This window comes from Lepidochelys kempii, chromosome 3, assembly GCF_965140265.1.
Source record: "Lepidochelys kempii isolate rLepKem1 chromosome 3, rLepKem1.hap2, whole genome shotgun sequence".
Taxonomy (NCBI): Eukaryota; Metazoa; Chordata; order Testudines; family Cheloniidae; genus Lepidochelys; species Lepidochelys kempii.
Window position 1 is genome coordinate 47,917,451 of NC_133258.1, and position 26,950 is coordinate 47,944,400.

Consider the following 26,950-nt stretch of genomic DNA (forward strand, 5'->3'; position numbering starts at 1 on the left):
CGACCCCTGGGGCACTCCACTTGATACCAGCTGCCAATTAGACATGGAGTCACTGATCACTACCCGTTGAACCCGACAATCTAGCCAGCTTTCTGTCCATTCATCCAGCCCATACTTCTTAAATTTGCTGGCAAGAATACTGTGGGAGACCGTGTCGAAAGTTTTGCTAAAGTCAAGGAACAGCACGTCCACTGCTTTCCCTTCATCCACAGAGCCAGTTATCTCGTCATAGAAGGCAATTAGATTAGTCAGGCATGACTTGCCCTTGGTGAATCCATGCTGCCTGTTCCTGATCACTTTCCTCTCCTCTAAGTGCTTCAGAATTGATTCCTTGAGGACCTGCTGCATGATTTTTCCAGGGACTGAGGTGAGGCTGACTGGCCTGTAGTTCCCAGGATCCTCCTTCTTCCCTTTTTTAAAGATGGGCACTACATTAGCCTTTTTCCAGTCATCCGGGACTTCCCCTGTTTGCCACGAGTTTTCAAAGATAAAGGCCAATGGCTCTGCAATCACATCCGCTAACTCCTTTAGCACTCTCGGATGCAACGCATCCGGCCCCATGGACTTGTGCTCGTCCAGCTTTTCTAAATAGTCCCGAACCACTTCTTTCTCCACAGAGGGCTGGTCACCTCCTCCCCATGCTGTACTGCCCAGTGCAGTAGTCTGAGAGCTGACATTGTTCGTGAAGACAGAGGCAAAAAAAGCATTGAGTACATTAGCTTTTTCCACATCCTCTGTCACTAGGTTGCCTCCCTCATTCAGTAAGGGGCCCACACTTCCCTTGACTTTCTTCTTGTTGCTAACATACCTGAAGAAACCCTTCTTGTTACTCTTAACATCTCTTGCTAGCAGCCACTCTAGGTGTGATTTGGCCTTCCTGATTTCACTCCTGCATGCCCGAGCAATATTTTTGTACTCATCCCTGGTCATTTGTCCAGTCTTCCACTTCTTGTAAGCTTCTTTTTTGTATTTAAGAGCAGCGAGGATTTCACTGTTAAGCCAAGCTGGTCGCCTGCCGTATTTACTATTCTTTCTACACATCGGGATGGTTTGTCCCTGTAACCTCAATAAGGATTCTTTAAAATACAGCCAGCTCTCCTGGACTCCTTTCCCCCTCATGTTATTCTCCCAGGGGATCTTGCCCATCAGTTCCCTGAGGGAGTCTAAGTCTGCTTTTCTGAAGTCCAGGGTCTGTATTCTGCTTCTCTCCTTTCTTCCTTGTGTTAGGGTCCTGAACTTGACCATCTCATGGTCACTGCCTCCCAGGTTCCCATCCACTTTTGCTTCCCCTACTAATTCTTCCCGGTTTGTGAGCAGCAGGTCAAGAAGAGCTCTGCCCCTAATTGGTTCCTCCAGCACTTGCACCAGGAAATTGTCCCCTACATTTTCCAAAAACTTCCTGGATTGCCTGTGCACCGCTGTATTGCTCTCCCAGCAGATATCAGGGTGATTGAAGTCTCCCCTGAGAACCAGGGCCTGCGATCCAGTAACTTCTGTAAGTTGCCGGAAGAAAGCCTCGTCCACCTCATCCCCCTGGTCTGGTGGTCTATAGTAGACTCCCACCACGACATCACCCTTGTTGCTCGCACTTCTAAATTTAATCCAGAGACTCGTAGGTTTTTCTGCAGTTTCATATTTGAGCTCTGAGCAGTCCTACTGCTCTCTTACATACAGTGCAACTCCCCCAGCTTTTCTGCCCTTCCTGTCCTTCCTGAACAGCTTATATCCATCCATGACAGTACTCCAGTCATCTGAGTTATCCCACCAAGTCTCTGTTATTCCAATCACACATAGATATTCAGGCCTGGCTGTAAAGGCCTGTACTCTAAGAATTTAGGTGTATTCTTATCACTTGGCTAGTTATAGAGGTATAAAAGAAAGAATCAAAATGACTGTCTGCCAGTGTAAAGTCCTTCTCTTATGACAGTCTGAGGCCCTGTTCTTAGGCTAAGGCCTTTGGCTAAGCAACAGAGGCAGCCATAAGCTGGGAAGCAACCGGTCACCTCCTCACATTCCAAACTAGTCACATTGAAATAAGGTGCTATATTGTCTCATACTATATAATTCGAATTTATAATCCCTATTCCATGATGAGATATCTTTGAGCTACAATGTATCTTAATTAAAACTATCTTTAGGTAGGTTTTTTTTCCTCAAAAAGCATTTTATAAAAAAAAATCAGATTTAAATAAAAAAAAAATCTAACTTTTATTTATTTATTTATTTTTAAATCATTGATTTTTATCCACCCTGGCTGTTTCTGAGGTATTAATTTGGTGACGTACGTAAATGCATACATAGATACATTTTCAAAAAGGTTTGAAAAATTATAATAGACACCTGCTAGCTGGAGGCTGATAGAAAACGGGAGGGGCCGAAGTGCACCTCTAAAGTTTTAGGCAATGATGATGTGAAGCCCAACCCCACTATTCCAAAAACGTCTTGAAAAGGAGGTGCCCTAGAGTTCTTAGAGGCTGCTCCAGGGTCTTTCTAACCACCTTCTGGCTAAGCAAAGTGCAGCTGAGTTTTTTTTCACTAATAAGGTTCTGAATAGTAGCAGTGAAACTAATTAGTTTTTTGTTAATTAAATTCTAATATTCTGGGACAAGTTATTAATAGCTACAGACACACTAGAGCTGCCTGGAGACTGAAAAGACAATCTTGCATCATTTCAGATATAGACGCTCTAGACGCTTTTTAAAAAAATGATTGTAGATTCTACAGAAATTAATGTTTGATGTGCTACATATATAAGTTTACTTATCCTATTCTGGCATGATTCTAACAATATGGGATACTGTAGACCACAGTATGTATGTCTGTTGTTCAGAAGGTCAGACTACATGATCATAATGGTCCTTTTACCTTAAAATCTATGAATGTTTTGTCACAAGGAAGACCTGGAGCTCGAGACTTAACTTTGGATGACCTTTTTTTTCAAACAATGACGTACTCCCTTTATTTAAGATACTGATTGCTGTTCCCGCATTGTACTTTGGAATTTTGTTCCTGTCCCCTTTGATAGTTCACTTGTATCATTCCTTGGCAGTCTGCATCTCTGTGCTGGTTTGTGTTACGCTGACATTGTGCAGACTCACAGTGGCATGTCAGGTTTCAGAGTAGCAGCCATGTTAGTCTGTGTTCACAAAAAGAAAAGGAGTACTAGTGGCACCTTAGAGACTAACAAATTTATTTGAGCATAAGCTTTCATGAGCTACAGCTCACTTCATCGGATGCGTTCATGCATCCGATGAAGTGAGCTGTAGCTCATGAAAGCTTATGCTCAAATAAATTTGTTAGTCTCTAAGGTGCCACAAGTGGCATGTCAGTTTTCTTTGTGGGATAGAGATTTACCATGGTGGGCAATCGGCAAGTGGCATTCTTTCCAGAATCCTCACTTTTGACTGTAATAACATACTGGTGTCTCATCCAATTCCTTCGTACATCTGATAAAGATTTAATAAAACAAATGAAGAAAACTTTTTCTATTCATTGGCTTATGTAATGCTTTTTGTGTACATAAACATATGTCAGGGTACAGGTCATGTAGACAGAAAAAATTATATAGTGCTTATTATGTAAGAAGTATATCACTTCCAGAAGATGGTTATGGGAGACTTCTGAAAAAACTGTTGCAGGGCAACTGTGTGATACAGTACTATTTCCTGTGTTACGTGTTTAATCTGTGGTAATGCTTTGTTCTCTGAGTGTTGAACTCTTAACTTTTCTGATAGAAGTCTTTGTTTTGTGGGCTGAGTATCACTTTGTATAGTTTTCAGAGTAACAGCCGTGTTAGTCTGTCTTTGCAAAAAGAAAAGGAGTACTTGTAGCACATTAGAGACTAACCAATTTATTTGAGCATGAGCTTTCGTGAGCTACAGCTCACTTCATCGGATGCATACCGTGGAAACTGCAGTAGACATTATATACACACAGAGACCATGAAACAATACCCCCTCCCACCCCACTGTCCTGCTGGTAATAGCTTATCTAAAGTGATCATAGAATCATAGAATATCAGGATTGGAAGGGACCTCAGGAGGTCATCTAGTCCAACCCCCTGCTCAAAGCAGGACCAATCCCCAATTTTGCCATTTCCAGCACAAATCCAGGTTTTCTCACCCTCCGCCCCCTCCCCGCCCCTCACACAAACTCACTCTCCTGCTGGTAATAGCTCATCCAAAGTGACCACTCTCCCTACAATGTGCATGGTAATCAAGGTGGGTCATTTCCAGCACAGATCCAGGCTTTCTCACCCCCTCCCCCCCCCCCTCCGGGAACACACACACACACATAAACTCACTCTCCTGCTGGCAATAGCTCATCCAAACTGACCACTCTCCAAGTTTAAATCCAAGTTTAACCAGAACGTCTGGCGGGGGGGGGAGGGTAGGAAAAAGCAAGGGGAAATAGGCTACCTTGCATAATGACTTAGCCACTCCCAGTCTCTATTTAAGCCTAAATTAAGGAAATGGCCCACCTTGATTATCATGCACATTGTAGGGAGAGTGGTCACTTTGGATAAGCTATTACCAGCAGGAGATTGAGTTTGTGTGTGTGGTTTTTGGAGGGGGGTGAGGGAGTGAGAGAACCTGGATTTGTGCTGGAAATGACCCACCTTGATTATCATACACATTGTGAAGAGAGTGGTCACTTTGGATGGACTATTACCAGCAGGAAAGTGAGTTTGTGTGAGGGGCGGGGAGGGGGCGGAGGGTGAGAAAACCTGGATTTGTGCTGGAAATGGCCCAACTTGATGATCACTTTAGATAAGCTATTACCAGCAGGACAGTGGGGTGGTAGGGGGTATTGTTTCATGGTCTCTGTGTGTATATAATGTGTACTGCAGTTTCCACGGTATGCATCCGTTGAAGTGAGCTGTAGCTCACGAAAGCTCATGCTCAAATAAATTGGTTAGTCTCTAAGGTGCCACAAGTACTCCTTTTCACTTTGTATAGTGAGATCTAGCATTCCATCTCTTGATAATAGACTGATGCCTAAGTGCAGTTGGAGAAACAGGGAGGGATGTTTGTTTCACTGACATGGTATTCCTTAAAGCATGTGAACATGGTAAACTAAAAACCAATAAAAAGGAATGTAATAGAAAGTGAGGTGGTGAGGGGACAAATAGAAGAGTGATTAATAAAATGAACAATTTCAAGTTGATTACACCATTTGACTTTTATATACAGAAGAAGCAATGGAGAAGAGGAAGACCAAGACCAATTGCAGGCTTCTGGGTGCTAAGTAAAAAGATTATATTACAGCATGTGCTTGAGAAGCCCATTAATGGCATTTGTGAACACGCCATGAAATGACTGGCCAGTGTATGCATATATGTGATATACTGGATCCAATATATTAGTCTATATAAATTTTACTTCAAGAAAAACAACAATGTTTTTTTAAACCACTTTTAGGAAGGGCCTTCAAGACCTGTGCTTGACTGCATTGACCTTGTCAGTAGTGATGATGAAGAACCTAGCAGCAGCTCCAATGTTCATGTGAGTATGTTATAATATTTCATTCTTGGGCATTATCAGTTGAAATGATTCTTCCAAAACAAACTCAGAACTGATTTTGTATTTTTCTTTATGTAGAATTTTAATAGTTTTAGACTCAGTGTTTGCGTATAAACCAAAGTAAAAACATGTAAGGTGATTTGCAGTCACAGGTGTCTTTTGTCTAGTTAATAAATACTAATCTTGGGGATGTCATTTCACTCAGCTAACTGCAGGAGTATTGTGAATCACATTAATTTTAGTAGCTTGTGCTAATATATGGTCATTCCCTGTATGAAAATGTTTTTACTCCATAGACCAGACTGCACTATTTTCTCCCAACTGGTTTTAGGCCTGGTACGCTGGTGCTGTGCAAATAAAAATACTGTGTCTTCTGTAACTCATTTATAGAACCCCATTGTAAAGCAACCTGATCATCCTTCCCCCATGGTTGCTGATATTTTCTTTAAAAAGAGGTGCTGCTTATTTGGATTTTTTAATATAATTTGCTAGTTTAAAAACAAGCAGAAAAAAATTTTTTTTTGTGTTTTATCTAAATTTCCTTTGCCATCATTACTACTGTTCCAAGATACTTATGTGCAAAATGGAATAAATCCCATCTTTCTATACCTAATTTCTTGATTTATTCAACTGGTCCACAGTCCAGTTTTTGCAGCATCAATTCCTTATATGGGAATATTTTCTCAAATCCTGAAGTATGACTTTTAACAAACTGAACAGGAAGTAAAAATTGATTATAAGGATGAACCTTTTGTTTGCAAAAGTGTGTTAGTGTGATCACTAATAAAAGAAAGGGAAGTTTAGAAAAAGTACAAGAAAAGGCTTTGCTGAAAAGCGATGTTTTTTTACCATGTCTTAGTGTAGAGATGGTCTCTCTAACGTGGAAATTGTTTTCCTTCAATTCATATTAAGCTTGACAGGTGAGTTGGGGCACCTACTCTCTGTGGGGAGGACATGGTTGATTAGCTTTGATCTCCTTTTTTAGTGCTTAGTCAAGGAGCAAAGCAAGGCCTCATCTATACTTAAAAATTAGATCAAGCTAGCTATGTTGCTTAGGGCTGTGAAAAATTTCATGCCCTGAGCACTGTAGTTAGGATGACTTAATCCTCAGTGTGGCTAGGTCAATGGAGAAATTCTTCCATCAACCTAACTGCCACATCTCAGAAACGTGGATTAACTGCATAAATGGAAAAAGTCTTTCTGTTCGTGTAGCAATCATCTACACTACAGTTCTACAATGGCACCCGACCAGTTGTAGTGTAGACGTACCCTGAATTACTGAAATCTCCATCTACAACTCTGTAGAAACTGAGTAGATGGTATGTGTGAGAGACAGAAGGGCTAGTCCATTAGCACAAGCAGCATGAATAGCTGAAGCATCTCCAAAAATGCTAAATACGCTGTAGCTTCTGGCTCAGATTGACATATTTAGGTGAAGTAGTTTGTAGAACTGTAATATACTGTGAATCTCATTTGACTGTATTTTAGGCAAGGCGTTTAAGTAACATGCTATAAAGAGAATGAAATGTTGTGAAGTCTACATCCATAAAAGACTTTGCACATGGCAAATTTACAGCTTGTTTGTTGTTTGTGTAAATAAAAATATTACTAGGGGAAAGCAAAATGGTTGTACTGTAACAGATTCTAAAGTTATATTGTCATTAATCTTTGTTAATACATTTCAGTTTCAGCACTTAAGTTTGCAATTTAGTACATTACACTTTTGGAAAATGTTTATGGGCAGGGGGTAGAATGTTCTTCTGCTTGATTTTTTTGAATGGGAATAGCTTTTTATCCTCAGTTTTACTCCTATTGATGTTTCAGTGCTGCACTCCCAAAATACACAGACTAAAACATATCATAGGATAGACATGGTGGGTGAGGTAATAACCTTTTATTAGACCAACTTCTGCTGGTGAAAGACACAAGCATTTGAGCTACACAGAACTCTTCTTCAGATCTGGGAAAGGTACTCAGAGTGTTATAGCTAAATACAAGGTGGAACCTACAATTAAGCATAAGGAGTTAACATAGGTTGCAAGAGACTATTCAGGATGAAGTGGGCAACTAACACCTTTGCAATCACATGACAAAGGACAGTTAGTGGATCATGGCTTGTCGTAATGAGTGTCTGTTCAGTCCATGGTTTTTAGTATCTAACAAAGTTATGAATTTCAGCTCCCAGACTCATCTTTTGAAGGTGTGTAGGTTTCCTTTTGTGATGAGGACTCAGAGGTCAGATACAGAGTGATCCTTGTGTGAAAAGTGCTTGCTCATGGGTGACAGGGTATTTTTGTCTTATCGTTTTTCTGTGAGAGTGCATTTTAGAGCATAGTGATTGTCTTGTTTCACCCACATAGTTATTGTTTGGGCATCTGATGCTCTGGATAAGGTACACCACATGTTGTGCTAGGCATGTGTAGGACCCAGGGACATTGAAAGGTGTGTTTTGCGGGGTGTTGATCCACCTAATGGTGGAGATACATCTGCAAGTTTTGCATCTGTTGGTCTGACATGGTCTGGTGCTGCTTTGAGTTGGTATGTTCTGGTCTGTGGGGAACTTGCTTCTGCTGATGACATTGGCAAGGTTGTTTGAAAGTCAGAAGAGGGCAGTTGGGAAGGTTTTTTCAGTGTGTGGACCCCATCAAGTAGGAGTTGTATATATTAGATGATACCCTATATGGGTTCCATTGTGAGGTGATTGGTGACAACTGGTGGTTTGCAGTTGGTGGGATTTTTTTTCTGTATTGAAGTAGGTTCTCTCAGGATATCTGGGTAGCCCATTCCATGATACAGTCTACTCCTCTGGTGGAGTGTCCTTGTTTGGTAATGGCGGTTTCGAGTATGTCAAGATGTATATCCCAGACTTTCTGCTTGGAGCCTATTTTGTGGTATCTTGAGTGCCTGGCTGTAGACAACAAATTTCTTGGTGTGCATAGGGTGGTTACTGGATCTGTGCAGGTAAGTATGGTGATCCATGTGGAAGGGAGCTTTTGGCCCCTTACTGAAAGTTAGTGGGGCTTTTTGGTTGCTCCTCTCCCAATACCAGGAGCTAGGAGAAGGGTCAAAGAGGAATCAGGATCTTGAGACTGACAGGTCCCCAGGCCAGGACCGGTGGAGAGAGGCCAGCACTCCAAGTCAGCTGGATGGAGAGGGTAGGCAAGCCAATCAGGGAGTCAAGAGCCCAGGGCCTGTCCTCTGTGTGAGCTGGGGCTGCCAGGACAGAGTAAGACAGAGCCAAGGAGAGCATAGCAGGCCAGAGCCAGAGCTGCAGCCCAGAACAGAACCAGGGAGGGTACAACAGCCAGAGGAGCAGCCCAGAGCCAGGGAACCAGAGCAGTAACTGAAGATGAAGCAGCATTGGAGTGATAGTGCTGGGTTGAGTCTCTCACTCTTGTGGCAGGTTTGTGTGTACTTGTGTAGTGGAGGGGCGGAGATGAGGAGGAGACAGGCCCTTTCCCAAAATTTGTTGAGAGAGCATAAGCACCAGACCCATAGGGGAATGTGGCCAGAACCAAAGGTGGAGAAGAGGTTCTTTTGCAGAGCCCAAACCCATCCTGGGTGAGTGCCACGCCAACAGCATCACAACAGCACATCCAGGTCCAGGAAGAGGACACCAGACTTGAAAATTTGTTGTTCATGTAAAGTCTATTGCACTTTAGGGACTGCTGCATTGAACCTTACCCAAGCCATTTCCTTGCAGTGCTTATGCTGTGACGTGCTCTTTAATCCCCAGAGAGAGAGTTTTTGGTGTAAATAAATTGTATATATGTTTAAGTGAACTGCAGTGTGTGACCAGAGTCCTGGGGGGTGGGAGGGAATGCTCAATTAGGGCAAACTGCAAAGAATGGGACAGACAATCCCTCAAAACTGGTGGTTATTTTAATACTTAAATTCAAGCCAGCGACAAAACAGCTTCTACAATATCTTACTGGTTACACAGAAGCCAAAACACAGCTGCCTTAAAGCAACCACAGCCTCAGGCACCCACCCAGACAGCCAAGTCAAATATGATGGAGATTATTGAAAATCTTGTTCATCATATGAAAAGCTCTACCAATCCCAAAGGATTAGACACACTACCTCCCAGGTTTATGAATAATTCAGATTTTACCCAAATACATCCTTACAGCCAATTTTTAATTAAACTAAAATTTATTTAAAAAGAGGGAGAATATTGGTTCAAAGATCATTATACATCCAGACATAAGTACAGTTCTGAGATCAGTTTCATAGTAGTGATGCTGAGCTTTGGAGTCGCAAAGAGTTCTTAGAATTAGTTTTAGGGTTTCCAACTTTGGTTGGACAAATTCCTGGAGATTTCATCACATGACAATCCTGGAGGGTTGGCAACCTTAATTAGTCCATAGGTTTAGTCGAATGTCCAATACCAGAGTGATCCAAGTGAAGTTGGAGACCTCGATTTTGCAACTCATGCTCCCCCGATGAAGCATATACAGATTTGAGATGAAAGGATCGGGTCCCAAGAGTCCTTGATACAGTTCCCGGGCAATACAGAGTCCTCGGTGAAAGCTTTTGAAGTAACCTCCGGTTTCCTAAACATCACTGGTAATTAACTACATGGATTAACACAAGGTAATTATCAATTAAGCGGTTTATAGACCTTTTAACACAAACTTTAAAGAGACATACAGACAATGACATTATTTCACCCAAGTTTCATCTAAATGTTAATATTTCCTTTTGATCTCTGAATTAACAGAGTACAGCCCTAGACAGGAATTGTTTGGTTACATTGTTAAATTTTAAAAAGATGTAGGTAAACATAGACGACTACAATTACTATCTTCTTAAAATTCTTTAACAATGCAAGTTTACATTTTAAAGCTCTCACCTATTTAACGTGGAATGGCCCTAATTACTATTCACATACTTTTCTAACATGTCTTTAAAGGTTGAATCTGGGTCAATTCGTCTGCAAGTTGCTTAACCCTTTCTGGCCATGTGTCACACACTGATTATGGGTTAAAAGGGTAACAAGTGAGTAGGGGCATCCTCATCCCTGCTTAGAGTTGCCCATGGAGAGACTGAGGTAAACAGCCAGGGACTCCTAGGCCAGCCCTCCCTGTGTGGTGCGAGTCCTGCTCACACAGGGACTGAGAGGGAAAGTCAAGGTGGGCGGGTACCAGGATAAAGTTAATTGGGGCAGAGACTCAGATCTTTTGGTCACTCAGTTAGCTGTGGTACTGTGCGAATAGAGAAATTCCCCTACTGTAGTGGAACAAATCCCCCACTTACACGTGGGCTTCTTGTATATAGTCTGTAGGGTTCCATTGTTGAAGCTGAACATGGTATTCAGGAAGTTGATGCTGGTGTGGGGGTGATAAAAATATATGAGGGAGTTTAGGTCAGCTCTCCAGAGGATGGACATCTCATTGATATATCTGTCATATCATTGGTTTAGTGGTGCATATTTCCAGAAATTCTTCCTGGAGCCATCCTTTAGTACCCATGGCTGTTCCCAGGGTTTAGACAAAGTGTTAGGGTTAGGATAAAATGGCGATGTTTGGGGTGGATATAGGAGTGTGGTCCATTGTCTTGTAGGTATTTGAGGCAGTCAGCAATGCCATTACAGAGAGAGATATTGGTGTATAGGGAGGTGACATCCATGGTGTAAGGGTGGTTTTTTTGAAGGAGGTTGTTAATGTTACGGCTTTTCTGGAGGAAGTCGGTTGTGTCCTGAAGGAAACTGGCCTTTTGTGTGGTGAGTGGTTTGAGGATGGTTTTTGAGAGTCCTGATGTTCCTACAGTGTGACTGCCATGATCAGATATGGTGGGTCTTCCTGGGTTCCCTTGTTTGGGTATCTTGGGAAGCATGTAGAAAGATCCTTGGGGCGGGTTCATTGGGGGCGGAGAGGGGTGAGGTTGTAGAGTTTCTCCTGAAGTTGTTTGGAGAAGGATTTGATGATACCCTTAAATTCCTCTGTGAATAGTGGCATGGAGTCTTCTCTGAAGTTTTTATTAGTAGGTGGGGTCCAGAGAGTTTTGGACCAACCAAAAAAAGATATTACCTCATCCACGTTGTGTCTCTGAAATCTTGGGACCAAAATGATTACAACACTCCATAAAACATATAGATATTATCTTGGTTTTGGACAAGTAATGTTTAAACTAGCTCTCTAAAATCACTTACAATTCCTCTTACTGTTGAGCTGAAGGCAAAAGTATCCTACTCGCTTCTTCTGTGGATGATTTTCACCTTCTTGAAATGGGAAGCATTTACTTCAAGCTTCTGATTTGCTTTAGTCTTTGTTGTTAGTTTGTTTGTTTTTTTGTTTTTTTACCAGTATAATGAAGTAAAAAGATGAAGTAATTGACCTCTTAAGGAGAAGCAAGAGAACCTGTTGCCTCTTCACTGTATCACGTCTGAACTTCTGTTTCTGGTTGACTTCGTTCTACTGGGGTGTTGGCAACAGTTCTCTCAAGCTAAAATTGCCACCGGTTGGAAACTACTGTCTTTTCCAGTCCTCTGGCCAGTTTAGGGGAGGGCAAGCATCACCAATACTAATTTCGGGTAAACTCTCTTTCTTTTACAGACATTACAGGTGCTCCTAAGTTGATAAGACCAGTCACAAGGTATCTCATAGAAACTTAAATTGGTGTGTCTGCACTGAATTACGTCTTGTGCCTGGATACCACCTCTGCGTGACTGCACTTATAGCTTTTTACTGTCTAGAGGTTACAAAATAAAAGCTTGCTTTTTAATTGTAGAGAAATGTAAAGCGTAAAGACCACATTGACTATCAGAAGGAAAGGGTTGCTTCAACCCTAGATCGCCTAGCACGCCACGTGGAGGTAGAGAAACAACAAAAAGAAGAGAAAAACAAAGCTTTCAAGGTACAGTGGATATTTTGTTTGAATAGAGACATTTGCTGCACAGTTTGAGCCCCAAGTGTGTGTTCCATTTTTATCTATTAAATATTTTAAAGAGACTTAAAAGTATATTTTAAATTGACATATCGTTGGCCTACTTCAGAAAGCCACCAGTCTTTGTTCTGTCAGGGCTTTGAGTTGAAAAGGCACATTGGGATTTGGTTCTCTCTTAAAGCCACGACTCCACTGTGGGAAGTTGGATCAGGAATCTGGGGATTCCCACAGAGGAGAACCCCTCACAGTCTGACAAACTCCAGAGACTTCAGGTCCCAAAAAAGACAAAAGTAAGGCAGCAATTTGTATTGTTAATGAGAGAGTGGAATAAAATCAAGGTTTAAATTCTTCTTTGCCATCCCACCCTGAGGGAGTGTTTGCTGGGGCTTTTCTCCTCACAGAGGCTCCCTGACAGTGCTTTGTAGCAGGCACACCACCCCCTGCCTGACCTTGAAGCTTGTCTGTACATGGAGATAAGCCTGTCACTGGAGCTGGTTAGAAAATGCTGATTTGTCAAAAGTGAACTGTTTCACAGAAATTAGTTGACTTCAGCAAAACTTCATTTAGGCAAAAAAATGCAATGGAGCTTTCCTGTAAAGTTGAAACATTCTGTTGTGGAACTTTTTTGTAATGTAATGTATCAATTTTCTACCTTGAAATGGCACTTCATCTCAAATTTTTACATTTTAAAGTAAAAATCGGAACAAAATGTTTTCTATTTTATCAAAAAAAATGTTTCAATCAACAAACAATTTTATTTCATGAAAAAATTTTAAATTTTTTATTTTGTTGCAGAATGAGGGGAAAAAATTAAATTGTGGAATTTCCTGCAAAACAGAAAATCCAGTTCCTGCCCAGCTCTTTCTGTTCCTCCTATGATGCCCTGCACCAGGCTGCAGTATAATCAGAATTGTACCTCCCTGTGGCCCCTCACTGTGCCAGGGAAAAGAGCTCAGAATCTGAAAGGGGGTCTCTCTCCAACCCTTCCCTTCTCTATGCGCTACCTCCACGTGAAAGCCTAAGGAATACTTCAGGCAGTCTATGACCAGGGAAGAGGCACATGGAAATTCCATTTCCCATGCAGTTGCACTATCATGGGATCACAGGGAGGTGAAAAATCCCTTCCGGTGTTCAAAATGGCTCCTGCTTTATAGAGTGAAGCCCCACGTGCTATTAGGTCACTCCTAATATATTTACATGCCAACCTGGAGGAGAAGAAATGTACTCTTTCAGGCTCCTGGGGCTATCTAGCAGACTATTCTCACAATTGAGGTATTTGTCCCAGCACCCCTCCTTGGTTGAGTGGTCCCCAGACCAGCTTGTTACCTCCTCCTGTAAACATCCAGGAGAAATACAGTAGAACCTCAGAGTTACGAACACTAGAGTTATGAACTGACCAGTCAACCACACACCTCATTTGTAACCAGAAGTAGGCAATCACGCAGCAGTGACCCAAAAGAATAAAAGCAAATACTGTTCAGCACATTTTTCTTCTGTCTCATAAAGTTTCAAAGTTACATGAAGTCAATGTTCCATTGTAAATTTTTGAAAGAACAACCATAACATATTGTTCAGTTACGAACAGTCTCCACTCCTGAGGTGTTTATAATTCTGAGGTTCGGCTGTACCTTATGCACTCTCCTGACCAAAAAAAAAAACCCACCCCAACAAAAATCCCAACCCTAACACACAAACCCACAAAAACAAAAAGTGTAGGACTTTTCCAGGACAGGAGGCCTGTGGCTTACAAGGAACTCATTAATATTAATAAAATATATTCCCCTTCAAATTTTATTGGATACTTGGTTTCCCATAGACTCCTCTTTTGGTGATCTCATTCAATCTAAATGAGATCTTCTGGTTAAAACTATTGTTAAATTAAAATGTTGCATTTAAAAAAATGAAATTTGATAAATTTTGGGAGCCTAAGATTAGTGAAGCAGTAGCTCCACCATTGAAATACAGTCACACCTTCAGAAGAGGACTTGCTTCCAAAAGATCCCAGGAACCATGAAAATATAGACACACTGCACAGCAATTTCAAAGCCGCAGCTATAGCCATTCAGTCCAAAAGTTTTTCCTGTACTTCATTAAAGAGAGCCTATTATATGGCAAATAAATGCCTCTTCATGGAGGGGTCTGATCCTTGCTTGAAGTGAGATGTCTCAAGTTCTGTCCTGGTCAAACTGATCTGAGACAAGAGCAGTGGCTCAGAACTCTGTGTCTACAAGGAATCACACCCATGAATACCAATCAGTCATCGTAAGTAGATACCTTGTGCATCTAAATTTACAGGCAAAGAACTGTTCTGGGAAACATTAGAGAATTAGCAGCTGAGATTGCTGAGGTGTCTTGATGCTCACTTCCAAAGCCAGCATAGCAATTCGTTTGTTTCTATTTCTCTGCAGAGACGTCCTTTGGTAGAAAGGTGCTAATGGGCTGGTTCCCACAATATTCCTTAAAAAGCTCTTGTTTTATGTAGGCCAGTGTCCATTCTGCCTGAGCTGATAAGTGGGTCTCTAGTTCTAGAGCCTCCAGCAACACTGGAGTTCTTCAAAGCTGTACTAACTCTCAAGCAACCAATTCTTAGCGTTAAGACAACAAAGTGATACGCTATATTAATTAGCCTTTAGGCAATTGTGTGTCCATGTCATCTTTAGAAAAAAATTCAGTTTGTTCAATTATATTCTGGTCATTTCCCAGACTACAAGGGTAGGTTGAATGAGGTCAGAGCATGCTAGCAGAAAATGATGAGGTAAGAAATGTCTCATTCTGCTGCACAGCTTCTCTCCTCATTCATCACTAACGGGAAGCAGTGAATCACAGAAGTAGTGGAGGGGAAGGATATGGAGTTTTAATAGTTACAAGAGAATGACAGGCAGAATGGACATTGCTTGGTTCTTGCTAATCCTTGCCATTTTCCAACATTTGTCAGCCAGCATGGAATTTGCTGAATTGTATAATGGGAATACTTGAACTTTTTATGGTGAGACTAATGTGAGTTTTTTCAAAGCTATTGAAATGTCTTTGAAAATTATCTACAAGTTTGGAAGCCAACATTTCCAGGCTTCCCATGAAAAGAAGCATTTGTTGATAATACTCAAACAAAATCAACCAGAAGAACCTCCACCCTTCAGAAGATACTGCACAGTATCCAAGGTGCTCATGGTACAGGCATATACTTTCTTTACAAGTCCAAGAGCGCTTATAAGGAAGCGACCAAGTAATATATTTCTTTAAAAAGAAGGAACATCATCTGGGTCCAACACGTGGTCCTGGTGTGGCGTGTGGGATACAAGAGCTACCTTAACAAGTAGCCTATTACGTGCACCATACTACTGCTTGGTATGTTTTCAATAACTGATTTATGCATTACAACTACATACCCTCAGTTGCCTTTTATAACCTGTATAAATTCAGATGATTTTTTATCTATGATAAATGTATTGAATCCTGTAAATCCCATGTCTGCTCAGGGCAATGTCCAAATTGTGATGAAATGCCTTGGCCAGTGAGAGATCATGATAAACAGGATTCTGATGTGTTGTGTGTTTTACCATATGTTTCCTGCTGCTTTCATGCCATTTTGTGCCTGGCCACGTGGTGTTCGTGGGGTGTGAGGAGCCTAACCGATGTGGGAGTGTAGTGGATAATGGTGATGAGGGTGGTTGTTTTGTTTGTTTTTGTTTTAGAGACCAATCTATTGGGGAGGGGGAAGGATGGAGGCAGGGAAAATAGCAACTGAGCAGAACTCTAAGGGAGGTGCACAAGGATGGATATTTCTGCCCTTTCCTGTAGCTAAATTCACCTGATTATAAAGGTATGGCATTACGCAGTCAGAATCTAGAAGAAGGTGCCCAGGACCCCTCAAAATCCACACCAGTGGGGCATATTGATTAAAATGACATTTACAAGATGAGTTCCCCTCGTCAGCATTGTCTGTTGCTGCTGAGCTGTCTGATGTCTCAAGGAGGCCCTAGTTATTTAGGGGACGTGACATCCTCTCTAGTCCAGGGGGTGTTCAGACCCCTACCATTTTGGCTTGCTTGCAGCCCCAAGTGAGACTGTTCAGTATAACCAGGGATTAGTGGTGCCCTTCTAGGCAAAATCGTATCCTGCTCTTCAGAATAGGCCCATGTAGTGTTTGTGCCAAAGGTAGCGTTCCTTTCTATTTTACAGGTTTTTGTCACAGCTCGTTGGCTTTGCTTCAGCACAGGAAATTGTCCTGGGAGTAACCCAAGTCCTTCATTTGTTGTGATGACTGCAGTTAAATCTTAGCGCTCTTGGAGAGAGGAGTCTGGATGTGCTCCTCTCCCAAGAGGACAAAAGAATCCTGGACCTCTCTATGGGACTGCACAGAAACACAAACCGTAGTGGTGGCAGCAGCTTCAGGATCTGTGCACTTGCACCAAAAAGCAAGTCCAAAATAGAGACTTTGGGACTCTCGGATGTGTCATTTAAATAGAAGGGGAACATCCAGTCCAGATTACCCTGAAGCAATGGAGTACAGACACGTGACCAGACAGATCACTTCAGATCTGAACCAATGCAGTATCACATAGCAATGGGGAAGACTAAATTAAATTAATCAGTGTAGTTATATCAGAATGGCAATGCAGCCACATTGCTTTTACACCAGCGTAACTCCCACAGAAACAGAAGCAAGTAGATTCAGATGGAGTGGTGAGATTAACTGACACAAGACAATTAGTGTGTGGACACAAGGCAGTGTCTTCCTGGAGGGGAAATGTTTCCAGTGCAACTTTCTGGTGTAAACAACCTCAGGCGTTTGATGCCAGGAAGATTCTCCTAATATTTACCAACAGCCTAAGTTTTCCCTTTCTTTCTTTTATCCCATTACTGTTAGTTATACCCCCGCCATCCAGCCCCAAATAATTCTGCTCTCTCCTTGGTGTTTACACCTTTCAAATAATTATAGACGTAATTCTATCACCGAGGAAGAGCAGTATACCATCACTAGGTTATTTATACATTTTACGTTTCTTCTCCTTTGTAGAGCGCTCCAACACAGTGATAAGTGTTATATAAAAACCTAAACTGCCAATTCCATAGCAGGATTATATTCTTCAGCATTGGCACCTGCAGTGTATTCACTTACCTTAGATAATTTTCTTAGCTAAGAACTGTGAAATGGAGTTTTTGACTTCTGATCTTAATTTCTCCAAATTGAAAGTTTCATAACTAACATGTCTGTCTCTCAGAAGAAATGAAGGTCATTTGAAGTCACTAGTTGTCTATAATAGATTTTAGGTGAGAAAATTCCATATGGTGAGTGTACCACAGATGGTGGCTGTGTTGATAGATGATGGAAAGAATGGCAGTCAAATTGAGGTCATTTTTCCTGTATTCAGTAGCCAGTAATGAATGAGTGTGTCAGCTTTCAAGAGCCTATCTTGCTGAGGACATGGAAATTAACCATAAGTCATTCACTTACCTTGGTATGAGCACCTATAGTCTATTGTATAATTGTCAGTGGACTGTAGTTATTCTAGGCTCTTCCTTGTAAATCAGAAACTTTCATCCACATTTGAGTACTGAGTGTTAACTTAAGCTAATTCAATGTGTCTAATCAGAATAAAGACCATTCATTGTCTTTTTATCTAATATGTTCGCCCTTTAGGAAAAAGTGGACTCCCAGCATGCTCATGGATTGCAGGAGTTGGAATTTATCCGGGGACATAGTGACACAGAAGCAGCAAGATTGTGTGTAGACCAGTGGCTAAAAATGCCAGGTATTTAATCAGAAAGGGTGGGAATTTAAAATATGGCACTCGCAACTGTTGAACAGTGAATACTCATAAGAGCAGTGAACATTGCTCCAGTAATATGAAGTCAAATAACTATCAGCAACATGTGTTTTACACCACTTTTATTTCAGTCAATATTGGTTATTTTTAAATGTTACATTACATAATAAATCACCCAGTAATTGCATTAACAATGTCAGCAATGAACAGATACATGACTCCCAAGAGATCCCCCAAAATCAATTTTGTGCAGTGTGGCATTTAAAATTTCCCACACAGTGGTTGCTAAAAATGTTTTTGTAGACAATTAACTTGAATATGATATTCCCAGTGGTAAGAATACTGCAGTAACATAGCTACTTGCAAAGGCAGAATTGTTGCATGGAAATCTTTATATTGTGTGACTGTCACTAGTAAGAGACCCAGAAGAGAAATATTTGTCTATATAAATGTAAGTGTTGGTAAGTACACTTCAGACACAGGGAAGTTCAAAGAAGATTTCAAAGAGCAACACTACTAAATCATATGGTGTATATTGAATGGAGAGGTTCACTTTATACAGTACGAGTGTACAAATCACATTTTTCTCACAAAAATTGAAAACTGTAAAACTAATCTAAATAGAGGAATTAAAAAAGCCCTAAAGAGATCAAGCTTCCTCTTGTGCAGCTTGGCTACTTTGTATTGTATTGCCAGTATAATGTGGTCCTTGGATGTTTGATTTAAAAAAAAAAAAAAAAAAAGTCTTCTGAAATATAATCAAAATTGTATGTACTTAGGTATTTTGTTCTACAATGTAGGTCTCAAACCAGGCACCATTAACATGGGAAGAAAAGCTGTGTCCCACAGAACTGGCCAAACACCAATCAACAGCAATCCCATTTTATGTCCTGTAATGCACTGCAACAGGAAGTTTGATAATGGTCATCTTCTGTTAGGTCACCTGAAAAGGTAAGGACATTTATTGTAGATCAGAATAAAGAACGCCACTGATCCATCTTAATCCTAGAGCACTGTGCTTTATGTTGCATCAAGTTTCTATCGTCCTGTCCCTTAATCCCAATGTTCCTTGGGAAGAGAGGATGTCAGTGTATTATTACAGATATTATGCAGACTTGATGCTAGGAACTTTCCAATATTTTTCTGCGGTTGTATTAAAATTCAAAAAGGGGGGTTCTTCCACTGGTTAAGCACTTTTGTTTTTTCCCTCTCCAGTTGGCCCTAAAGTGAATATTCTTCCATTGTGACCACGTCTTTGACGAATATTTGAATTGACATAGCCAATATTAAATGAAGCTATACATTAAAAAGTCTTGTCATGTTCACTGTTTTAATGGAAAGTCAGTAGTGTTGGGTTGTGGTTTTGCCTGATTCTTCAGATTACACACTTTTTTCTCTCAAAACCCCCTGCTCTGTTACTTACAGAGTGGGCTAATTATGTTGGTAATTATTTTCTTTATAGGTTTGATCATTCTCCATGTGACCCAGCAATTACACTACATGGACCTCCAACTAATGCTGTTGCCTGTGTGGTATGCTGCAAAAGATTTGTCACCTCACAGCAGTATAGTGATCACCTTTTGTCTAAGGCAAGAACTCATGGATAGGTATTCACCTGACTGAATATAATGTAGAATTTCCAAAAACTATAGCTACAGATAATCTTGTATGTTAACCTATATTTGCCCCTGGTTCACTAAGCCTTCCTAACTTACAGAATTTTTATTGTGGTGGTGTCTCTTAGAGTTCAAATTATCCTGAAAACATTTCTGTAAATATTGCCATAAAACTTAACAGTTAAGTTGTGATTTGCATTCCAAGTGTGATGTGAAAGTTGGTTCACCTGGTTTGAAACCTTCCTTCCCGCCCCATCTCTTCTGATGCTGGCAGTACAGACTAATGGGAGAAGGGGAAGAAGCAGACTGCTAAAAAGGAGGGAAAACAATGGAAAAGAGAAGCAACTATGGTGATTCTGACATTATCCTTACTCCACTGATACCTCCATGGACCACCACTAATTGATCTTTGTATCCCACTAGATTGGGCCTGGAACTCAGTTTGTTCTGTGGAAGGAAGGGAATTCCAAAGAATTCATGAGTATTAATTTATTACTGAATGTAAGTCAATTGGCTTGGTACATGAGGAAAAACTAAGCAAGCCATTTGTCCCAGTCTTTCTCTCACACTCCTTTTATTGATGTATTCATTTATTCATATTATCTTAGCATTCAAGAGCCCTAGTCATAGATCAGGAGCCGTTTGTGCTAGGTACTGTACAAACAGAAAAAACACAATCCAGCCCATGGAATTGGGGGAAGGGGGAGTGATACACCAGCAGAGTGAACAGTGTGAAGGTGCCAAAGGTCATGTTAGTTCCACAATATTTTATTTTTTAGGAGGGGATCAGAAAAATGGAAAAGGAAGGGGAGGAGAGGAGAAGGTGACATGGGCAGAGTGAAGCTGAGATGATGTGGCCGTAAGGGAGGGGAGGGTTGGAGCCAAGAGCCAGTCAACACAGGGCAAAGGAAGTCCAATCAAAACTGGAGAAAGCTGGAGAAAGTTCTCCAAGGACCAATAGTGCAGGCTTTGGCTGATTTTGCCCCTGCCAGCTAGATTCTGTCCATTTTTACGAAGCAATTCTATCTTTTGCCTGGACGGCCCTTGCTCTGTTCCGAGAGTTGGGTCTTCAGCTAAATGTAACAAAATCCATGTTGACCCCATAAAGAAGATATAAAGGGGTTTCTTTGGACTCTTCAACAGACAGGGACTATCTCCTCTTAGACAGGTTTGTAACCTTGTCAGATTTGATACAGATAATTCAGGGGAATCCTCAGACCACTATAAGGAAATATCTTCAGCTCCTGGGACACATGACCAATCATGCAAGGGTACACCTTTGCTGCTTTTTGGCTCAGAATGATCTATTCTCCTGTCAGAGATATCTTGGACAGGCAAGCGACAGTTCTTCTACAGGTGAGGAACTCCCTGGATTGGTGGAAATATCAACTCAACATCTGTGCGGGTGTTCCCTTCTGCCGCCTTCTATCACTAACTTGAACAACAGATGCATCACTGTTGGGGTGGGGAGCTCATCTCAGTGCTCTCATGTCTTAGGGCAGATGGACAACTCAGGACATCTCCGCATCAATCTTTTTGAGCTCAGGGCTGTCAGGAACACCTGCCTCCATTTCCTACCTCATCATGGCGAATCAATCAGGGTCACGACAGACAACATGTCCTGTGTGTTGTGTGTCAAAAATAGGGAGGATATTCCCCTCTCTGCGCCGAACCTATGGAACTGGTGCACAGCTCATCAAATCCAAATTTCAGCAGTCTACCTCCCAGGCATTCAGAATACCACAGCCAGTGTTCTCAGCAGGCACTTCTCACTGGACAACAAATTGGAGCTAGGCTCAAGTCCTTCAAAGAGAGGGGTCTACCGGAGCTGGGTCTCTTTGCAATCTCCAGGAAAAAGAAGTGTCCTCTTTTCAGCTCAAGAGAAGGTCTGAGACACTATTTTTGTGAGGAGGTTCTTTACTTCTGTCCTGGAAGTAGGGTGTGTTCTTTGGGTTCCCTCCGACTTCGCTTGTAGATCTAAGCTTGATACCCTTACCTGCCTCAGCTATGTGTACATCCACCTCTCAAGACCACTGCTTATCACTTCTCACAGGATGTGGGTCATGTGCTTCACCCCAATCTAGGACTTCTCTACTGTTGGATGTGGTTCCTTGATAGTTTGCAGGGTTAAAATCCTCTTCCTCTGAGGAGGTGCAACAGGAGTTATTGAATACTAAAAAGAAGTCAGCCTGTACTACTTCCCTTCAGAAACAGGAGATTCTCCCATTGGTGCTGTCATTGCCACTTCCTGCCTGGATCTGTGCCTCTTTCAGTCATCCTGGATTGTCCGATGAATCTGAAGGAATTGGGGTTATTAGCTCTATTAAGGTCCATTTGGCTGCAATATCAGCCTTTCATCTGATGTAGAGGGGTTTTCCGTATTTGCTCATCCTGTATCATCTAGATTTGTTAAGGATTTCAGGAATCTCTACCCCCAGACTAGAGATCCCACCCTGACCTGGGACCTCCATCTGGCACTCAACTATCTTTTGTGAAACATCCATTCAAACGTATGGCAACGTGTTCTCTACTCCATTTGTCTATGAATCCAGCCTTTTCAATAGCCATCATGTCAGCTGTAGAGTTTGGGAGATTAGTGTCTGATTCCAGTTTTCCATCCCTTCCTCCCTTGTACAGTATGCGTCGAGAATAATGTTTCTTTATGCTCACATCCTAAATTATTACCCAAGGCTCTCTTGGAGTTCCACTCTAACAAATCTATCCATCTACCAGTGTTTTTCCAGAAGCCACACAACTCTCTTCTCGATCGCTCCGGTGGTGCTTAGGGAGTCAATCTGGGTTGTGTAGTGAATGAGGCTTTTTGTAGAACTCCTCTTTTGTTTGTTGCAAAAGTTGGAAGATGTGTACTTTATGAGGCAAGGGATTCTGGAAAGAGACAGGATGGACTTGTGGTTTATACAGATGCATGCTACCTGGGAGAATTGGATATTTTCCCTGTCTGCCACACTGAAGTTTTCATAGGGTGGCCACTAATTGTGTGTTTCTTATTTTCTGAGTGACCAACATGAGATTCTGTGGTCAATTTAGCTCACAATGTCAACTAAATTAAAGGGAGCTATATCTTAAATACATAAAATGCTATAAAAATGCTAAGTAGTGAAAAAGCAAGCCCTGTGCATCTCAAAGTGAGCACCCAAAATTAGTAGTAATTTCAGACAATTTTAGCTTTAATCTTTGTGTCTTAGCACCCCACCCCATCTGTGGAATGGGAATAATATCTTCCTAACTCACAAGTATTTCTTGAAGGCAAATTCATTAATGTTAGTGAAACACCCATGTTATGGTTAATGAGTGCCATGGAAAAGACCATGAGGAAATTAATAATTCTGGAGTGAGTACTAGGTTTGAATAGTGTGCAATAAAAATTGAACAATGAGGATAAAACAAAATGTTGAATAGCTTTCAGTGAGCACCCTCTATCCTGTGCACTGAATGTCCTGGATAGGTCCTGGGGGTGGGGGCCTGTCCTGGGGGAGTGGAAATAATATGATCATGTAATTAGAGGCTCTGTTATAATGCACAATGGGGCAGAATTAAGTCTGAATGACCAACCTTAATTCTGGTACTTCCTAACTTTTGAACGCTTGAGTTTGTAACCTTAACTTTCTTTCTTTCAATGTAGATTTTTTTAATATATAATTCATATTGTATTTACACAATAATATGACTTCACAAAAAAAAAAAGTAAAGTCAAAGCAAACTTTTAACTCATTGCCCTCTGAAATTTACATTGAATTAGTAATCTCACCTGGACTGTATTATGGTGACTATAACTCTGTCCAAAGTTTTTTAGAAAGTCTAATAAAATTATAAAGAATCTCTAATATGCATTAAAATGTGTGTGTTTATTAAATGAAAAATAAATATTTTTATAACCAGGTTGATCCTTTTACTAACCAGATTTGTTTTATTTTTCAGATAAATGAAAATGATGGGCATAAAAGAAATCTTCCTCCACAGCTTATTCAGTGCTTTGCATGTCCATACTGCTTCCTCCTTTTCAGCATAAGAGATGAATGCCTGCAGCATATGTCTGGAAAGAATCACTTCCTTCAGGTTTTTAAATTGAGTGGTACGTTGTAATTTGAGTGTAGCATCTTTTAGGTCCTTCTGATAATGCATCTACGCTATGTGGGAGAATATGTTTTCAGCTGTGAATTAAAGAAAAAACATGTATTTCTTTTAAGATGTCTGAAATTGGGGAAAAGATACACGAACTGTGTACATTTACCATGTTATCTTCATTTGAGATTAATATTTTGTTAATATGTTGTTCTTTTCTGACAGAGATTGTATAAAAAGGTGTTTTAGAATTCCGTATTTCTCTGTGTCTCCCTGATTCCCATATCAAATGTGCTCCATTTTCAAATATAGCTTTTTTTTCTAACTGCCAGACCTTCCAAAATAAGGCTGGTCTCTAAAAGTCAAGTTGGATTTTGTCCTAGTCACACACCACCAGTAACAAAGGTTAGCAGGCAATATCAGACCCTCCATGATATCTGTGCAACTCCATTGTCTTAGGTAGGCTTGCGTAGATGTAAAGATTGGAACTTAGACATCGGTTATGTTGATTTGGTCGTTCATTGAATGTGGGCTATGTTGGTTTCAGAGTTCTAACACAAGGAATAAGCAGTAAACGCTTATTTTGTGACAAAAGTAAATGAATAAGATTCTGAATACACACATGGACAGTTGACTAGTTGAATAAGAAGTAGCCACATTAATATAGTTATTTTTCATGGTAGAACTGCACTTTAAGGTTCATATGGTCACAAGGAATCCATTGTGATTTGGTACTGTCATAAATATAAAGGGAAGGGTAAACCCCTTTGAAATCCCTCCTGGCCAGGGGAAAGCTCCTCTCACCTGTAAAGGGTTAAGAAGCTAAAGGTAACCTCGCTGGCACCTGACCAAAATGACCAATGAGGAGACAAGGTACTTTCAAAAGCTGGGAGGAGGGAGAGAAACAAAGGGTCTGTGTCTGTCTGTATGTTGCTCTTGCCAGGGATAGAACAGGAATGGAGTCTTAGAACTTTTAGTAAGTAATCTAGCTAGGTATGTGTTAGATTATGATTTCTTTAAATGGCTGAGAAAAGAATTGTGCTGAATAGAATAACTATTTCTGTCTGTGTATCTTTTTTGTAACTTAAGGTTTTGCCTAGAGGGGTTCTCTATGTTTTTGAATCTAATTACCCTGTAAGATATCTACCATCCTGATTTTACAGGGGGGATTTCTTTATTTCTATTTACTTCTATTTTTTATTAAAAGTCTTCTTGTAAAACACTGAATGCTTTTTCATTGTTCTCAGATCCAAGGGTTTGGGTCTGTGGTCACCTATGCAAATTGGTGAGGCTTTTTATCCAACATTTCCCAGGAAAGGGGGGGTGCAAGTGTTGGGAGGATTGTTCATTGTTCTTAAGATCCAAGGGTCTGGGTCTGTAGTCACCTAGGCAAATTGGTGAGGCTTTTTACCAAACCTTGTCCAGGAAGTGGGGTGCAAGGTTTTGGGAAGTATTTTGGGGGGAAGGACGCGTCCAAACAGCTCTTCCCCAGTAACCAGTATTAGTTTGGTGCTGGTAGCGGCCAATCCAAGGACAAAGGGTGGAATATTTTGTACCTTGGGGAAGTTTTGACCTAAGCTGGTAAAGATAAGCTTAGGAGGTTTTTCATGCAGGTCCCCACATCTGTACCCTAGAGTTCAGAGTGGGGGAGGAACCTTGACAGGTACAGTCACCTGTTATATAATCTTACTACTCAACAATGAAGCTGTTGACTGACTAATCTCTTATAGGTATTCTAAATCTAATGGGCCCTTGGAAATTAATGGCCTGTTTGAGGCTTATGAGAGCTGCAGGTGCTTATCATCTCTGAAAACCCATCTTCAAATCTGTTGTTTTACTGTTCTTTAACTGCCATGAAAAGACAAATAATGTAAAGAGGAGACAGTATCCTTCATCAGATACAATCCAATTTTAAACATTTTGGTACATAAATGGTTGAATACTCAGCTCCTTTCTTGGAATGTATATATCTTTGTAGTTAATAATAGCAATATTGGCCTCCATGCTGGGCAGTTAATGCTTCTAGGCCTGGTGTCAACTTCCATGAAATGCTCTTCCCATTGGTGGTTGTTACTTAAATATGTGAAAGCTGAACTGAAAGGGGGAAAATGATTACTTTTGTTGCCTCTTTGATGTATAATGATGGCCACAAAGATTTTCATAAACTATTCCTACTTGTTTTACATTAAAAACTATTATTTTCATTCTCTATGCCAGCAACATGTTAGACTTTGTGCACACACCCACCAATCCTCCTGCCCCATAACGTTTACCATCTAAGAAGGAAATACTATGAAAGATGGGAGAGATGGAGACAATCAAAACACGTAAACGCTTGTTAAATGTAATATGGCCTATTTTTTTTCTACACATTATATACCTTTTGTGATTAAAACGCATTAATAAGAGCAGGAGGGGAATTGATAAGGCCCTTGATGATAGCAACAAGAAGTTTTGAATTTGAAAAGGGTTGGAGAGGGAGCAAGTGGTGGAATTTAAATGGGAAGAGGTGACATGGTCATAATGGTCGGCAAGGAACGTATTGTTAATAGTTGTGTTCTAAGAGATAAAATACTACATGTTGACTTTGAGATACGTGGCTTCATTTTATACCATCTCATGTTGCAGGTGAAACTGGGACACCACTTCCTTTATCCTTCCCATCTTATGCAAAGAAACTTCTGATAGCTTTATGTAAAGAGGTCCCATTCCAAGTGAAGTGCACATCCTGCCACCAGAAGTTACGTTCACATATGGAGCTAACAGCTCACTTCAGGTTTGTGAGAGTCTATTGTCTATATACAGTGAACTTGACTGCATAGGTATGTATTATTTCTCTGAGATTTTTAAATACTTAGTAGCCCAGTACAGTTGTTAAGCATCAAATTCCTCACAAGTTCCATCTTTTTCCTCGTTTTCCCAGATAATTGAATGGGGTGATGGTGGATTGTATTTCAGTCACTGCTAATGCCGGGGGACAGGCAGGGAGCACCATAGGGCCATTAAAAGGCTGCAAGTATTTGAGGTTGTGATTCTAATAGTTTTAGATCTGGAAAATACATACTCTGTTTTT

At 40.8% G+C, this 26,950-nt stretch overlaps 1 protein-coding gene across 3 annotated transcripts in view; it reads left to right on the forward strand.

Moving 5' to 3' along the window:
- ZNF451 (zinc finger protein 451) overlaps positions 1–26,950 on the forward strand; it is a 69,067-nt gene that overhangs the window by 10,247 nt on the left and 31,870 nt on the right. Inside the window, exons 3-9 of one of the 3 annotated variants that reach the window (XM_073336299.1) lie at positions 5,421–5,504; positions 12,255–12,380; positions 18,052–18,163; positions 18,979–19,129; positions 19,641–19,767; positions 23,734–23,887; positions 26,506–26,653. In XM_073336299.1, the coding sequence (XP_073192400.1) occupies positions 5,421–5,504; positions 12,255–12,380; positions 18,052–18,163; positions 18,979–19,129; positions 19,641–19,767; positions 23,734–23,887; positions 26,506–26,653 (902 nt within the window). Of the gene's footprint in view, positions 1–5,420; positions 5,505–11,866; positions 12,058–12,254; positions 12,381–13,116; positions 15,756–18,051; positions 18,164–18,978; positions 19,130–19,640; positions 19,768–23,733; positions 23,888–26,505; positions 26,654–26,950 lie in introns of those variants that run through there. The other 2 variants (XM_073336301.1, XM_073336300.1) reach the window with 2 other exon arrangements.